Genomic DNA, 17,873 nt, shown 5'->3' with positions numbered 1-17,873 from the left:
TTTACTAGTGTTATTTTACTTTTTTTTTAAGATTTTATTTATTTATTTATTTATTTATTTATTTATTTATTTATTTATTTATTAGAATGCACGTGCAGGGGAAGGGGCAGAGTGAGAGGGAGAGAATCTCAAGCAGACTCCTTGCTGAGTGGAGCCTGACACCAGGCTTGATCCCACAACCCTGAAATCATGACCTGAACTAAAATCAAGAGTTGGATGCTCAACCGACTGAGCCACCTAGGTGCCCTGTGTTATTTTACTTTTATGCCTATCACATAAGGATTAGACTTGTTCATGGTATTAAAAATAGACCTATTAGGGCAGCCCCAGTGGCTCAGGGGTTTAGCGCCGCCTTTAGTCAAGGGCCTGATCCTGGAGACCCGGGATCAAGTCCCGCGTCGGGCTCCCTCTTCTCCCTCTGCCTGTGTCTCTGCCTCTCTCTCTCTATCTCTCATGAATAAATAAATAAAATCTTTAAAAAAAAATAGACCTATTAGTGCTAAAAATGACACTTGAGTGGGTATTAGGATTAAGTAAGGACTTGATCTTCCATGACCCAGTGCTCTTTCCAACCGTTTCATGAAGGCATCTGTGAACTTCTTTGCATGTGTTTTACTCGGCAGGGAACTCAAAATTGGCATTCCTGTCACAGATGAGAACGGGAACCGCTTGGGCGAGTCGGCCAATGCTGCAAAACAAGCCATCACACAAGTAGTCATCTCCAGGATTCTCATGGCAGCCCCGGGCATGGGTTAGTAACTCTTTGTCAGCGAGCCCTGGCTGTAGTCTGAGGGGCAGGAAGCCACAAAACAGTTTAAGCGGGGGAATGGTGTAATTCGTAGGCTTTAGCTGCCTGACATTGGGTGCTGTGTGGAGCAGAGTGAAGAGGGCCAGTCGTGATGGTTGGAGACTGGCCAGGAACCTGGCTCACTAGAGCAGGCGAGTGATAGAGCTGGTGTGGATCAGGGTAGTGACAGTACGGGTCAGGAGAACCTGAAGGCAAAGACTTGGATTTTTGTAAATTGTAAGAAACTTCTAAAAGTTCTTGAATCAGAATAATTTTTACTGAAGATTTATTTGTATTGATGAGAAACTCTTAGAATACAAACCAAGTTGGGTTGGTTAGAGCAGCTATTAAGATGTATGCCAAGTTTCTACTCAGTTTTGTCAATAGAGCTTGGAGTTAGCATAATCCACAGCCAAAATCTACACTGTATATAGTTCCTCTAAGACTCTGAGCCCACTCTTAGGGCTTCCCACAGGTACCCTCAGACCAAAGGCTAAGAAAAGATTCTCAGACTTACCCAGAAACCAGAAAGCCTTGGAAGTCTAATGCTCTTTCCAGAAAAAGATTGAAATTAATATGATTGATTTTATCATCTAAATACAAAAAGCACCTGGCTATTAACCAAGCTCTCACAGGACGCATACTTAATCAGTTGCCATCAGGTTGTCCTGCTAGTATCTCTTCTTGTCTTTGAGTTCCTTTTGTCATTATGAATCTCATCAGTGGACCAAAGTTGAAGGAAAGAGCCTGAAGGAAAACTTCAAGGAACTGTATAATGGCATCAGTTACAATCACAGATAATTGGGATGATCTGTTTGAGCCACCATTAATTGATGGAACAAAGGAACCCTTTGGCACCCTCATGAGACAGCAGTGTGCACTATGGGGGGGTGGGTGCCCTGTGGGAACCACAGTCGTGAAACAGACCAGGTCCCCTGAGTCTGGCACCAGCACACGGTTGCTAACCTATGAGGAGCTGCAGCGCCTGCCCCAGCATGCCTGCTGAGCCCAGATTTCCAGATCCTCCTAAATCAAGCTTGCAACTCCAGCTTCTACCCTGCATTTGCTTTTGGTTTTGGTTTTGGTTTTGTTCTTTCCCATTTTGAAAGATAAGGTTCCCCTTTGGAGTTCAGCCAGCCCAATGGATCTATTTCTAGAGGCTTGGTTATTTTATTTAAAAAATTTTTATTTTATTTTATTTATCTTTTTACAATTTTATTTATTTATTCATGAGAGACACAGAGAGAGAGAAGGGCAGAGACACAGGCAGAAGGAGAAGCAGGCTCCATGGAGGGAGCCTGATGTGGGGCTTGATCCCAGGATTCCAGGATCATGACCTGGGCCAAGGCAGATGCTCAACCACTGACTGACCCAGGCATCTCGAGTCTTGGTTATTTTAAACATAATTTAGTCCCTGGAGAAGAAACACAACTTTTGGGTCCCAGTAAAATCTATGGAGGTAGTTGCCATATTGAAGTGGTTGCTGTGACAGTCTGATAGAAATTGTGAGTAAATAATAAATGAATTACCAGTACCCAAAGTGCATTACTGTCTCTAACCATCACAGCCAGTGTAATAGAATTCTCCCCATTTTATAGATGAGGAAAACAGAAAACTCAGGCTCAGAGAAGTTAGATAACTTTTCTAGGATCACTCAAGGCAGAAATATTTTTTCTTTTTTTTAAGGCAGAATCTTTATATGGAATGCCACGTGGGATGGATGCCTGGGGGAGGTTGCATTTGTTTTATTAGTACAGGAGGGAGAAGTTCCTGATGTTTGTACTGTTGTATATTTAAAGTTAAATGTAAAGTTCTCTACAAGATTATAAAATTATCTGGCTGGTAAAGAGCATTACATTGTTTTTAATTTTTTTTTAAGATTTTATTTACTTATTCATGAGAGACACAGAGAGAGGCAGAGAGAGAGGCAGAGACAGGAGAAGCAGGCTCCATGCAGGGAAGCCCGATATGGGACTTGATCCTGGGACTCTGGGATCACTCCCTGAGGTGAAGGCAGAAGCTCCACTACTGAACCACCCAGGCGTCCCAATTTTTTTTAAATACTCGAGTATTTTAAAGACTTATTGCAAATAATTTCACTCTGCCAGTGTGAAAATAGCCCAAAAGTGACGTGAGTCTTTTATAAAACTGTTGAAAAAGACGTGAGCTGAAAATAAATATTAAAGACTTAAGCAGATCTATCTTTACTTACAGCCATCCCTCCATTTATCATGAACACTTTGGAGAAGAAAGCCTTCCTAAAGGTAAGCCCTGCTTCTATTAATCTTTGTCTCAATCCTTTCAGTTCCTTTTCAGACTTCAAACTATACAGAATATTTCCTACCCAGTGAATAAAGAATTTGAAGGCCATTGGCACTTGGGCACCCACGTAAATAAAAAGATGTTTCCAGGAACATTTTACTTCTGATACCAGAAATTTGAAAAAGCTTTCATAAATGAAAGTGGCTGCCCACTCCTCTTGAGGGGTTATACTCAGTTACACACTTACCTTAGTCATCACCTAGGTACCTAGTTAGGTGATAATGAAGAGATAGTGTGAATTTGGAATGATGTGTTTATAAGTCATTGTAGATACTATTAGAAATGGAAAGAGAGTTTGGAGTGGTAGCTTTGTAGAACCCTGTATATATTTCCAGTGTATTTTTGTTTGGTGATCATGTCTAGTAATTCATTGATCTATCAGCCATCTCCTTCCAAGGTCTGAAAGTACTACAGGATGAAACTCACCAGGGACTCTCAATGCTTGGCATTGCTTTTGTAGCTTCCACAGCTTAAAGCAATAGTGTTCATGCATCCCTTATATTTTCCAATTCTTTAACAAGTGGGATACAGTAGAATAGGGTGACTCACTTGGCTCATGTTGTTGGAAAGCGGCATTGTTAGATCTGATAGGAGAAAGGAGCCAGCCTCTTCGCTGGAGGAGCAGGTGTGTTGTGGGGAGGACCATAGCTCTCTTGAGGTGAATTGTTTCGGGTCTTAGAAACAGAACTGTGACACTGAGGGGACACTATAAAGCTTCGAAAAAGGACATAGTTCACAGGCCAAACACTTCCTGAATGATTTCATTCATTAGGAGTATTCTAAATGTGCAACAGGTATGTTCACTGACCCATATACTCCCCCTGGGCCCCAGAAGGAAAGCTACAGTCAGTACTAAGGGTACACTTCATAACCACTTTCAATATAATGATGTTCTTAGATAAGTAAGCCAGAAAGTCTGCTATGAGGAACCAGTAATGCTGAGTGCTTCATTTGACCCATGTATCCAGGTTGTTACCTGTCAATGCACCAACTGCATGTTAGCAAAAGGGGACCCTCTCTCTAGCACCTTTTCTCATAATCTTTCTTGGGAGCTTTGGGCACATGGAAGAGTTCTCTTCCCTGAGTGCATCCTCCTCTAGCAATCATAGACATCAGTGTGAATTGTGCAATTGTCATAGTGACTCTGTAGGGACTGATCTGTCCCCCAATACAAAATGGTTATATGTATGTATGTGCACCCAACACCTCTTTAGCAGAAGGATCTCTGCAACCTGGCTCTGGAGCTCAGAATTTTGCCACCTGCCCCTGCGTATGGCACTTTATTCTACAGACTCTGGCTCTGGCCTTTGGGCACCGAGCACACTCTAGCTGCTAATATGTGTCCTGATCATGGCTGGATTCCATTCTAGAAGAAAGTCTGCATTTGAAGCTCTATTAATGCTGAAAAGTTAGGTCACTGGGGAAAACACAAAATGACGTTTGGTATATTATTATTCTCCTAATGTAGTCATACCTTGGTGCTCCTGAGGTCTCAGCATTGTTGGAAAAGTTGCTCTGGTTACTCTGACCTCTGAGTGACAACATTGGACAGAAGACCTAGTTGGGCATCCTGCATCATTTTCTTGCTATGACAGATAGAAATTGCTTGGAGATGCAGTCTAATAGCATTTCCTGTGTGAAGGAGCCAGCAAATGATACAAGCAGTGAGCCACCCATTGCCACTCTGTTGTGGGCTTTTTCACATTAATAAATGAATTTAGATTGTTTTCCTTCCTCATCTGTTTGCAGTTTTTGGCTTTGTTTGATACTGCTTGATACTTCAGTAGTAACTTGGAGGCGTGCCACCTCACCTGTCCTTCACGAAGAAGTGCTCCGCCTGCCCCACTCTCCTCCAGTGAAGAGCCTCCCCCAAAGCTGGGAGAGGAGGCTGCCAGCCTCAGAACCCCTGTGGCCAAGGCCAGAGCGGTGGTCAGAGTAGCTCATGAATCAGTCCCAGTGTCCCGCTAGTTGCAGGGGGTTCGGTTGTAGCTGTGCTGCTTTATACCTCAGTGGAGAATGTTGCTTTGAAAAAGAAATGGCTGAATGTTGAGCTATTCTTACACACATACCACTCCCAAGTGCAGCATTGCCTTACAGTACTGCCTTTCATTGCCTGAAATACTGCATTTTGCCCTTGGAGAGAATTCCATAATAGGACTTAACTGTTAGCATAGCTGTTACTAAGACACAGGTAGAGGTGGCTTGTGTTAATATCCATACATTTCCATCTTCAGAGCACTTTCACATGCATCTTGAAAGGCAGGCTTTACCGTGTGCCTTTGACAGAAGCTCCAGGGATCATTTTTCCGGCAGTTCATAATGTCCACGTGGGTGGTGTTGGCCTCACTTGGCCCCCTGGTTGTCCCACAGCTCAGCGGCTAGATGTGCGCCTCCGTAAGGATGTACTTATCTGGCTTTTACCTTGGACGTGACCAAACTCCTCTGCAAACATGAAACAATTTGAATATTCTTGGCTTTTTTAACAGTAAGCTTGGGGAGCATTCAGGATGACTCATCCCTCCCCCTGTGCCGTATCTTTTCCCAAGTGGAGTGCTGGAAAAAAGCCTCAGCGGTGGGCAGGTGACTCACAGAAATCTTTGCAATGAACTAAAAAGCTCACTGCCTAAAATTTGGCGCTTCAAAGAATGGTGTTCTTGAAGAATAACTCCTGTGGCCTCTTCACCTTGTTGGCACTTTCATTGGGAATAAGTTAATATGGTTTGGGTCAGATGATAGTCCCTCATTCCTTAAGTTCTTCTACTTCCATATTCCCTTTAATAAAGGTGGACTGCTCTGTCTACTCAGTAGATTTTCAGGACTTTCCATTAGTTAAATGTGAGTGTAGCATTTATTTGTCCATTCACTCATTTATTTACTCAGCTGTCTTTCGCTGAGTGCCTGTTATGTGCCAAGCAATGTGCTAGGTGCTTGAGTCGTAGAAATAGGGCTTGAGCCCTGCTCACGGGGACCTGATAGCACAGTGATGGGAAGAGGCACAGGGCAGTGGTTCTAATAGTTGGTGATTGCAGCACAAAGGGAATAGAAGAGGTGTCTCCCTCAACTACAGGGGGCGGCAGAGACTTGAAGAGGACAGGTCAAGGGTACATGCTTTGCAGAAGCTCAGAGAGGAGGACACACAGCATGGCTTACTGGGAGACTTGTGGATGGCCAGTTGCCTGGCATGTGGGCCATGTATAGGGAATTGACTATGCCATATATAAAAGTTAATTCACCATGATTCCTAGACTCTAAATATAAAAATCTACAACTATAAAACTTCTGGCAAAAAATATAATAGATCATTTCTGAGATCAAGAGTTAGGCCAACATCAGAAAGGATGAATATCCACCATTTGCTTCAATGTGGATGGAACTGGAGGGTATTATGCTGAGTGAAATAAGTCAGCTAGAGAAAGACAGTCATCATATGGTTGCACTCATATGTGGAATATAAGAAATAGTAAAAGGGACTATAAGGGTAAGGAGGGAAACTGAGTGGGGAAAAATTAGGCAGGAAGACAAACTATGAGAGACTCCTAACTCTGGGAAGCAAACAACTGGTTACTGAAGGGGAGGTGGGTGGAGGGGATGGGGTCACTGGGTGACAGGTACTAAGGAGGGCACTTGATGGAATGAGCACTGCGTGTTATACTCTATGTTGGCAAGTTGAATTTAAGTAGAATATTTTTTAAAAAAAGAGGCCAAGATTTCTTAGACATAACAGCAAAGGCAGTCCATAAAAGAAAACTCTATAAATTGGACTTCATCAAAATGGTAAAATTCTGTTTTTTGAAAACCATGATGATGAAGAGACAAAAAGAGTGGGAGAAAATCTATACAAAGCTTGTATTTGATAAAGGATTTATACCCAGAAGATATAAAGAACTCTCAACACTCATTTAAGAAAAAAAGCCAGCTTAAAAAATAGGCAGAATGAATATTTTACCAAATACGTATCTATATCAAATAAACACATGGAAGAATGCTCAGTATCTTTATTTGCTGGGGAAATTCACCTTAAAACTACATGAGCTACCACTAAACACCTATAGGAATGGCTAAAATCAAAAGGACTGACCATAGCACGTGTTGGTAAGGATATGGAGAACTGAAACTCTCATATCCTGCTGGTAGGAATGAAAAGTGGTACAACTTTGGAAGATAGTTTGGTAAGTGTAACAGACACTTACCATCTGATTGAGCCATTTTACTCCTAGCTGTTTACCTAGGAGAAATGAAAGTGTATGTCCATAAAAAACGAAGGGTTCACAGCAGCTTTATTTGCAATAGCCAGACTCTGGCAACAATCCAGATGTTCATCAGCCAGAGGATAGATTATCAAATTGCATTGTGCCCATGCAACAGACTACTTCGTTCAGCAAGGAGCTGTTGATACATTCAACAACCCAAATGAATCTCAAAATGATTATACAAAAGAATAGATACCATATATAAAATGCTAGAAAAATATAACCTGTTATATAGTGACAAACAGGAGAGCAGAGATTGCCAGGGCCCCATTCCTGGGGGGTAGGGTTTAGGAAAGAGCAGAATTGCCAAGAGCACAAGGAACAAGAATTAAGAGTGACAGATACGTTCTTACCTTGATCATGGAGATGGCTTCACAGCTGAATACATATATAAAAACTCATGCTGTACACATCAAATATGTGTGCAGTTTACTGTCAGTAAAGTTATTAGAAAAAAAATCATGGCAGAAGGAAGACTTTAGTCATAGTAAACTTTTTAAGCTTTTATCTCATTAAATTTAGATCTTTTTAACTTAGATTACTGTCTTTAATTCATTGGAACTTTTATTTACAATTTCCTGTTTGCACAATTCTAAGTTTGTAAGTATGTAGGGGAAGATCAGACAACCACAGCTCACTCACTGAGTCTCAGGCTAAGTGGTATTTAAGAAGTAGGGATGAATTAAGTGGATGGGGTGCCGGAGAGGAGTCGGGAGATGGGATGAGGTCGAGCTTACGTTAAGTCAGAATTCTCTAGGATCCTTGTCGTTACTGAGAGCCTTTCCATCGAAACTATTGGCCTCGTTTTCTCTTTACACATCCTTCTTTGAGATTACTTGCAGCTGTTCCCTGGGATAACAGGTGAACCCTGTTTGCTTTAGACAAGAGTCCACTTGAAATAAGAAGGCCACCCTCAGGGGCTCAAGTTCATCCTCTACAAAATCTCCTTCAGTACTTAGTTGGCTTTCCCATCACCCACGGCAGATGTCACATGTCGGAGAGGTGCCAGGACAAGGATTTACATCTCCTTATGAAAATCCACCATCATCACGTGAAGCCAGTTGGCCAAAATACAATATGATTTTTTCTTGCTGTCCTTTGAGGGGTGGGTCTGTCCCCTCTTGATGATGTTTCTCCCTTCCTCTCTAGTATATGCCTCTCTCCCCTCATGTTAACCTGTGTGACGTACCTTTTCGCCAGAGGAGTCTTCTCAGGGACCAGGGTACGCCTCTCATGCAAGCTTCTTTGGGATCATGATATTTTAACAGCTTGAGTTGACTCTGCGCTAAGTTGGCTGATTTCATAACAACCAGTTCATAACTCAGATACCACTGTTTCAGGGGCCTTGTTTCTAGAACCATCTATCCCAACATTCTCCATATTGCATGTTCTGGTACCATTCTTTTTTGAAAACTAAAAATCTAACAATGCTTATTCTCCAAAAGACCAATCAACTCTTTCATTTCCATTTTTAAAAAAAGTGACAGGCAACATTTTTCTGTGCCAGCAATAGTTTTAGCCATATTGATAGCAACTAAAACCAAGAAAGGGAAGCTGCAGGGGAGGAGGGAAGTGTTTTGCTAGGTTTCTGCTACGCTTCTGGCAACGTCCTAGGTGCTTTACGAATGTTACCTGGCATATGTCCCACACACTTTAGGCAACTGCTGGGATCCTCGTTTTTCAGATAAGGAAACCAAAGCTTGGAGAGGTTGAGCTCTACCTGCCTCTGTTCCCACAGTCTGGAATGAGATGGCAGGGCAGAAAGTTGAGTTCAGGTTTGTCTGTCTTCAAGCCCTGGCATCGAGCTATACTGCCTCCTCAGCCAGGAGGTGAGTTACAACTAAATGGTAATGATTTCTCTACCTGTTTAGAGCCCTGCATCTCCAGACAGTATGTGTAAGAGACAAAAACTGAGAAGCCACTTGATCTTTGCATGTGCATTCATTGACAGATCAAGGAGGCTATAGGAGTCAGGACTAACATGCTTGTTGCAGTGTGACCCCCAAATTTCACTAATCTGGATCTTGTAACATGAAAATTTCCTTCCTATTAAACAGTAAAAGAAATGATCTTTAAGAGCCTGTATAAAAAATAATCAAAATGATATATTTCTCAATACAGAGGTTCCCATGGATGAGCGCACCTATTCAAGTTGGATTAGTTGGCTTTTGGTAAGTGGGATTACTTTTATATAATTAATTTCTTTTTTTAAAGGTAAATAAACAGCATATGAAAGGTGAAGGAACGGGTGGATAGGGTTTTGAATGAGAGACTATCCCAGAACATCTGGAACGTATGGTTCCAACAATTAGATAGAGGTAAAGAAAAACCTTTTTAAAAATTATTTTGACAGTCCTTGGTAATAAAAGTATACAAACAGGACATTTTTTATAAGGAAATAAAATGCTTAAAAGAAAGGGGATTGTTAGAAAAGTAAAAAAGGAATCTGAAAGTCATCCATTTGAAAAGGCTCTGATTTGCTCTTTTCTTTTCTTTTTTCCAGTTTGGTATTTGCTACACCTCTCTGTTGTGCTTTGTTTCCTCAGAAAAGGTATGTACTTGCTGTTCTTTGGAATGATCACCAGGTTTCTTCATCCTAAAAACCAGTTGAAGATGCAGGTGCTGTTACTGTTTCATTTGTAGGGAAGTCAAGATACAAAAAGATGAATGAAGCCAAGTCTCTAAAAGGAAGAGATGGAGGTGGAAAAATCAAACACACATCTGTTTAATTTCAAAACTCTCTTTATCCAGCTCCACCATGACATTTGAAAACGTTTTATTCTTTTGGAAGAGTCAGGTTAACTCTGGCACAGATTCACTTTTATAAAAAATTTGAATATGACCTGTTGTCATCCAATCCATTGGCAAATGCAGCTTGTAACACAGAAATATCAGAATTTAAGATCCGCCCCAAGGACAGTAGTTATACACTTACTCTCAGTGCTTGGTTTATTTGCTGTCCTTCTTCCTACAGTTTTTTGCCTGCCAATCCTTACTGTGTATTTCTATCATAAGCCACCCTTAAATCCTGCTTTTGATGGAAGAATGAGATCGATGGGCATTAAATCAGCATGGGATAATTCTAGGTCTCCAGCCTCTTCCTGATCTGACATGAAAGCACCAAGAGCAGCATTTTGTTTTGCTTTTGTTGAAGGGTTCCCAGGGTCCTGCCTTGGTCATACCCCCATGTGCCAACAGGCCCCAAACATATGGTCCATAAGGCCTAGGGTTTCAAAGGACAATGAAGTGTGTTGGAACTAACTTTATTAGGTCCGCTCCACCTGACAGAGAACTCCACGTTTTATCTGCTCTTTCACTTCAGTCTTTGACTCCTACTTGTCTTAAATAGGGCATTGAATCTTAAGGAGAGGAAGCCTCGGATCCCCTTGCTGCCTAGAGCCATACCTCTCTGGGAGGGGGCAGGGCCTTTGCAACCTATTCTCTAAACCCAATACAGACATGTTTCCTCAAATCCAAAAAGGAGGAATTATACTTATTTACTTGTTCAAACCCCATAATCTCAGGCCTTAACATAAGAAAAATTTATTTCTCTAGTATATAACAGTATCCAATAGTTGACCTTTTACTCCGTGACTTAGAAAAAGTGTATGTGAAATGTTGAGAACACCTAATACAAGGTAAGCCCTTAATAAATATAGCTGTTATAATGTTGAGATTAAAGGATTTGAAAATCCATAAAGGAGCTTCCTACATAGGCCTCAGTTTAAGTGAAGTTTATTCCTGATTTCTTGCTTATACATATGTTTATTTTTCTTTTTGTTTCTTACTCATCAGTTGCATCAAATAGAATTACTCTTAATCCTTGGTTCATTACACGCTGTCCTTTTTGGTCCAAGAATGACCCTACTTTGTTTACTTTAATGATACCATGAACATCCATGAACCCACTGCCCATTCATGAATAAAAATTCTATGTTTTTGTAGGTTCTACCCAGCCCATACCCCTCCCTCCTGCAGATTTAACCATTATGCTGAGTTTCATATTTATCATACAATTTCATTTAAAATTTATTTATTTATTTATTTATTTATTTATTTATTTATTTAAAGATTGTATTTATTTATTCATGAGAGACAGAGAGAGAGAAGCAGAGACATAGGCAGAGGGAGAAGCAGGCTCCACGCAGGGAGCCCGATGAAGGACTTGATCCCGGAACTCCAGGATCATGCCCTGAGTTGAAGGCAGGCGCTTAACCACTGAGCCACCCAGGGGTCCCATATTACATATATATATTTATTTCTCATGTAGTTTAGTTGTGCCTCCTTGGGAACTTTTTAGGCAATGGGGTCCTACCATATATAATCTTCTTCCACTCGTTCTTTTTTATTCAATATCATGTAGCTAAGATTCATCCATGTTATTGTATGCAAGCTAGGTTCATTCACTGTTTACTGCTGTATAATAGTCCGTTGTACAAATATGCCACAATCATCCATTCTCCTGCGCACATGGGAAATAATAAAAAAAACTCTCCTTATCAGAATTTGTGGGAATCAGCAAAAGTGTTGCTTTGAGAGACATTTATAGCTTTAAATATTAGAAAGGAAGAATGGCTAAAAATCAGTGCACTAAATGTCCGACTTAAGGTCAAAAAGTAACAAAAAGGGGATCCCTGGGTGGCGCAGCGGTTCGGCGCCTGCTTTTGGCCCAGGGCGCGATCCTGGAGACCCGGGATCGAATCCCACATCGGGCTCCCGGTGCATGGAGCCTGCTTCTCCCTCTGCCTGTGTCTCTGCCTCTCTCTCTCTCTCTCTCTGTGACTATCATAAATTTGAAAATAGTAACAAATAGTAACAAAATCATCTTGTGATGTCTGTCACAACAAAAGAAACAATATTATGAATGAAAAAAAAGGTGTAACTACAGATACAGCAGAGTTAAAAAGAGAAGTGAGTATTATCAGCATCATTATTCCAGTAGATTTGAAAAGAGGCAATGGGGGCACCTGGGTGGCTCAGTGGTTGAGCATCTGCCTTTGGCTCAGGTCATAATCCTGGGGTTCTGGAATCAAGTCCCGCATTGGGCTCCTGGGAAGAGCCTGCTTCTCTCTGCCAGTGTCTCTGCCTCTCTCTCTGTGTCTCTCATGAATAAATAAATAAAATCTTTAAAAAAACACAAAAAACAGCCAAATGGACAAATTCCTGGAAAAATACTAACAATGCTGAAAAATTAAAAGGTCTGAATTGGCATATCATTAAGGAAGTTGAAGTATTATTTAAACTTATATTTGGGGCACCCCGGGTGGCTCGGTGGTTTAGCGCTGCCTTTGGCCCAGGGTGTGATCCTGGAGACCTGGGATTGAGTCCCACGTCGGGCTTCCTCCATGGAGCCTGCTTCTCCCTCTGCCTGTGTCTCTGCCCCTCTCTCTCTCTCCTCTGTGTATTCTCATGAATAAATAAATAAAATATTTTTAAAAAATAAACTTATATTTGTACAAAGCAAACACAAGAACCAGGTGGTTTTACAGGTGGAGTTTACTCAACTGTCAGGAAACAGATTACTCCAGTTTTTAAAGAAACTCTCCCAGAAGATTTAAAAAAGAGAGAAAGAGTGTCTCTCCATCATCCAGGAAGGTTTGAATAACTGTAATTCCAAAATCAGAGTTGGTCTTTATAATATATTTAGTAATTATGAGTACTTCTAGATCAATGGAAAAATAGGACCAAGAGGGAATATAAGGTGTTGCTTAGAAGCATGGCTTTTGAGTTGAGAAAGCATGGCTTTTGAGTCAAATCTCAGGTGTCCTTCCAGTTTCCTTATCTATAAAACTAGGATAATAGCTGACTTTCAGGGTTCTCATGAGGATGAAAATGCATAATATCTGGCCCAAGAAACGATCAGTGTGTCATAGCATCATCATTATCTTTGGCATTATTTTAATACTACCCTTCATCCCACTATGTAGAACATAACCATGGTGATACTTTTTTTTTTTCTGTTTTAAAAAAATTTTATTTATTTATTCATGAGAGACACACACAGAGAAGCAGAGACACCGGCAGAGAAAGAGAAGCAGGCTCCGTGCAGGGAGCCCGATGCGGGACTCAGTCCCAGGACCCCAGGATCATACCCTGGGCCGAAGGCAGATGCTCAACCACTAAGCCACCCAGGCATCCCGATACTTGTTTTTTATATATTCACAATTTTTCTTTTATTTTTTTACATATGTTTATAAGTCTGTATCCTATTTTTAACTTCATATTTTCTCACATCTGAACTATATTACAGACCAATTCTTTTTAAAAGACTAATTACATATGAAAATGTTACCAGGTTTTCTGGTAGTAAACAATATTTCTTCATACTTTTATATAAGTGTGTATCTATAACAAAAAAGCAAGCTTAAAAATATAGAACAAGTACTTTTTTTAGATGCATAAAGCAAAGACTATAACAGGTCATCTGTCAGTGTTGTATCACTAGGAGTATTGGATTTTTCTTGTACAGTTTAGTATTTTCTAAAAGGTTTGCAATAAGCATATAGTATGATACAGTGGAGACAAACATATTAGTGCAAGTGCATTTTTAGTGTTAAAAATTCCACTAAATGTGTCTTTTTTGTTAATGGTGAATGTCTATATTGTTTTCCTTGGGGAAGCAGCACTACCACACATTATTTCCTAACACCAGTAGGGTCTGAGAGTGTCCTTGCTTGCCTTCTTCCCAGCGATGAACAGTTTTTAAGCTTTTAATAATTGTTGAGTTCTTAAGGTGCATTTCTTTGATTATCAGCAACAGTGAATTTTCTAAAAGGAACTGAGCACTCATTTTGAAGGCACAGAAAGTGTTTTTCAAACAGGACTCTGTCTTAGAATCTCAATCATGATTGGAGGTGGGGGGGGGGGGTAGTCCCTTCTCTGCTGTGTCCAGATTCTAGTTCCCTGCTCTGCCCATGTAATAATCTTATCATTTCTCCCTTATCCCAGTTCCATGTCTGTGACGAGCTTGGAGGCTGAATTGCAAGCCAAGATCCAAGAGACCTATCCTGAATTACGACGCATATACTTTAACAAAGGATTGTAAAGTAGCAGAAGAAACTCTACAGCTTATCATGTCCACTGCAAATCTGGTGAGGAAAAGCCTGTTCGACCTGGGTTCTCCCAGTTACAGAAAGCTATTTTAAAGATCCACATTAGCCTTTTAGAGTCAAGCTGCTACTTACAGCACAGTCCCTGGTATCGTATGGGCCAGGCACCCGACACCTGTTTTGGCTCCCTTATATTTGAATCACGATGTGATTTACAGAAATATCCTTCCTATAGCTTTTATAGTAATTGTTTTTCAAAGATAATATACCAGCCCTCACCCAGAGTTTTAAAAAGCACTGCTAGGCATAGAGTAGATGTTTAGTATACAGTCAATAAATATGTCTTGATTATCAGTGAGTGAAAAGGAAATCTGTTTGAAATACTGGATTGCTATGCTGTTCTTGTTTTGAATCACTCAGCAATGATTGGGAAAAACACAAAAGCTCTTGAAGCTAAGCTATAAGAAATTATTGTAAATATTAAGGACATTTGCTTCCATTTTGGGCAGTGGGCAACCCAAGGTAGATGGTAAGTCTTTTGAATTTATAAGATAAAAGCTCCTCCATCTACTTCCTGAAAGTCACAATAATAATAGACAAGTGTGATGAGCTATTCCTGCTATCAACAACTGTATGCATTCATATTGCTGGTAGATTTCTTTGGTTGACCTTTAAGCTTATTGTTTTACATTCTTATGAAGTTAATCTTACCTTGCATTTGTTGACTTTATATTCAGTTATTTACATCAAATAATCAAATAACTGAAATGTACAAATGTCAAATTTTGGAAGTAATATTCAATACCAGTGCTGTATGACTGGATCGAATCTGGTTTGTTTGATTTTTTTAGAAATGAGAGCACAGTTCCAGCCAGCTACCTGTCTTTTCTCATCATTCTAATAGATCTCTGGCTTTCAGAAAGAAAAGGAAATAATGTGTACGTGAATCAGTGACTGATGAATTTTACTTGAATATTGTGTATTACATTCCACCCTGTTTAAAAATAAGGAATCCATGGACCACTGTTTACATCGTCTGTAGTAGCTTCACATATATTTAATGTAACAGATTATGGTTTCAAATTCAAAGATGTTCAAGGTATATGCTAGGTGATTGTTCTGTTGAGTGAAGACCACTCAGTTCAATTGTTAATTCAGAGACTTATAAGTGAAAAAAATGTAGTAGCTAGTTTTGACAGATTTTTCCAGATAATGTGACCAGACTGAATTTCCTCATAAAGAAAAAATGGTGTGCCTTGTGTCCGTGTTTCTCTTTTCTCTGAAAGGATTAATGGATCTGAAGCTTGGGACCACTCTGAGTCTTCCTTTGTGCCACCAGAATTTTCTCATTTAGATTTTCTGTCTTAAATCATTTGAGGCAAAATAGCTTCCCCATGACAGTCTTGCCTTGGATGTATTTTGTTGCCATAGATGCTTCTCTTTAAAAAAGTGGTAAGAGACTGAAATTCAAGTCAGATCTCCATGAGGTGCTGAAAGGGTGCTATTAATGTGAAAATGAAGCACTTGAGCCCCCCCACCACACTCCTGCCCCAGCTAATCTCAGAATTCTTACCACCTCACCCTCATTAACTGGTAGCTGCATCTTAGAATCTTTACCTTCATTGAGAAATTAATTAGCAACTGGCTTGAAGATTGATGAACTAATTGAAATTTTATATGTACGAGGAAGGGATAATGAATATGGAGATATGTCTTTTTAAACATATTTATTGAAGCTTCCAACTCTTGCTGCTTTTATATAGAAATATTAACTGTATTGTTTAATCATGATTTATAAAAAGGAACAAATAAACCAAGATTGGCAGTCTTGCTGATCTCTTAGAAATACCTTTTTTGGAGAAAAGTCCACAGGAAGTGCTTATAAGGGTAGTTATTCATATTTCTATTAACATTATAAAGAATTACGATTGTGCGTGTTTACTGACTGGCAGTTTTTATTTCAGTATTAGCACAGTGTCTCGCCAGTGTTGGAATCGATGTATTATTTCAGTTCAACTGGATGAAATGTTAATAAACTCAGAATGAAAATAAATTCTCTCTTTTATTTGTATGTAAAGGGTAATTCAGTTTTTGTCACAGCCGATGGTATCTTTCATTCAGACTTAATATCTGGGTACCATCATAACTCCTAACAAATGATAGATTTGTATTATGCCTTCAGCAGGAAGCAGTTTCCTGTTCGTGGCTACCAGTCTTCCACCTTCGTGAACACTGTATGTGCAGAGCACACACCCCCTCACAGCCCCACGCAGTGTAATTCCAGGAATGTTTATTATGAGCACAGGGGGAAGTGTGACTCTGCTTTTGGTCCTGATAACGAACACCGCTGCACATGGTGGTGAGGTAAATTTGCTCTCATATTGTTTGTCCGATTCTACTGTGGAACTAGCATTTGACATAGTTCATGGAGAAAAATCTCAATTAACTCAAGATTGGAGAGTGCCTTATTACCAGACTTAATAAAGGATGAGCATTTTAACCTGGTTGTCCATGTCGCTGCATCTGTTTTGTGACTGTAACTTATCAAGTTACAAATGAGTTAACCGTATTCCAGGGCTTGGGTCTAGCAGTCAGACAGAGCTGGTATAATCTTGGTTGTACTCGCTTTTAAAATATATGTTTGGGCGACTGACATTCCCCATGACCTTCAGTTTTGTCTGCTTTGGTTTGGGAGAAAGTAATCGAATGTACCTCATAGAGTCGTTATAAAGATGAAAAAGAATCCCTGTACAGCAGTTAGCGTATTGCCCGGCACAGAGTAAACACCCAGTGAATGGTTGCCCAGCATATATTTATGTGTTCCAGACATACTCGTTGTACATTTTAAGAACACCAGTTTAGGGGCACCTGGGTGGCTCGGTGGTTGAACATCTGCCTTCAGCTCATGTTGTGATCCTGGGGTCCTGGGATCAAGTCCCACGTCGGGTTCCCTGCATGGAGCCTGCTTCTCCTTCTGCCTGTGTCTCTGCCTCTGTGTGTCTCTCATGAATAAAGAAATAAAATCTTAAAAAAAAAAAAAAACACCAGTTTATCAGTGTTAATGGTAAGATTTAGAACCCCAGCAACTTCCCCAGAGATAACCCACAACCTAATTAAAAATAACAGATTAAAATGGTTAAATGGAGACACTCGAATCACTCCTGTTTAAAATGTCTAACAATTAAGATTTTGCCTAAGTGAGACAGAGGTAGGATAAGTCTTTGCTCACAGATGAGACAACTAGGGCTTCCAGTGGTGAAGTACAAGCTCAAGGCTACTCCCTGTCACTTGAAAACTTCAGTGGGAACCAAGCTCTGACACCCAGACCTTCAGCCCTCTCCAAAAATGTGAACAGCTGGAATACTCAAATGAAATTAGTTTTTCCTTAGTGTATGCAGAATTTCACTGAAAGCTGAAGAGAAGTAAGGTTATGCTTGGTAGTGATGAATATAAGGTATCATTTAA

At 40.2% G+C, this 17,873-nt stretch overlaps 1 protein-coding gene across 8 annotated transcripts in view; it reads left to right on the top strand.

The window, feature by feature from the left end:
* Positions 1 to 16,908, top strand: part of SFXN1 (sideroflexin 1) — a 39,256-nt gene extending 22,348 nt beyond the window's left edge. For 4 of the 8 annotated variants that reach the window (XM_072756568.1, XM_072756563.1, XM_072756562.1 and 1 more), the window contains exons 7-12: positions 624 to 751; positions 3,002 to 3,051; positions 8,509 to 8,581; positions 9,481 to 9,530; positions 9,863 to 9,910; positions 14,308 to 16,908. In XM_072756568.1, the coding sequence (XP_072612669.1) occupies positions 624 to 751; positions 3,002 to 3,051; positions 8,509 to 8,581; positions 9,481 to 9,530; positions 9,863 to 9,910; positions 14,308 to 14,337 (379 nt within the window). In that variant the 3' untranslated portion in view covers positions 14,338 to 16,908. The remainder of the gene's footprint in view (positions 1 to 623; positions 752 to 3,001; positions 3,052 to 8,508; positions 8,582 to 9,480; positions 9,531 to 9,862; positions 9,911 to 14,307) is intronic. The other 4 variants (XM_072756566.1, XM_072756564.1, XM_072756567.1 and 1 more) reach the window with 1 other exon arrangement.
* The last annotated feature ends 965 nt before the right edge of the window (positions 16,909 to 17,873 follow it).

Source organism: Vulpes vulpes, chromosome 4 (genome assembly GCF_048418805.1).
Source record: "Vulpes vulpes isolate BD-2025 chromosome 4, VulVul3, whole genome shotgun sequence".
In the NCBI taxonomy this organism is placed as follows: domain Eukaryota; kingdom Metazoa; phylum Chordata; class Mammalia; order Carnivora; family Canidae; genus Vulpes; species Vulpes vulpes.
This window is presented reverse-complemented; position numbering and strand designations above follow the sequence as displayed.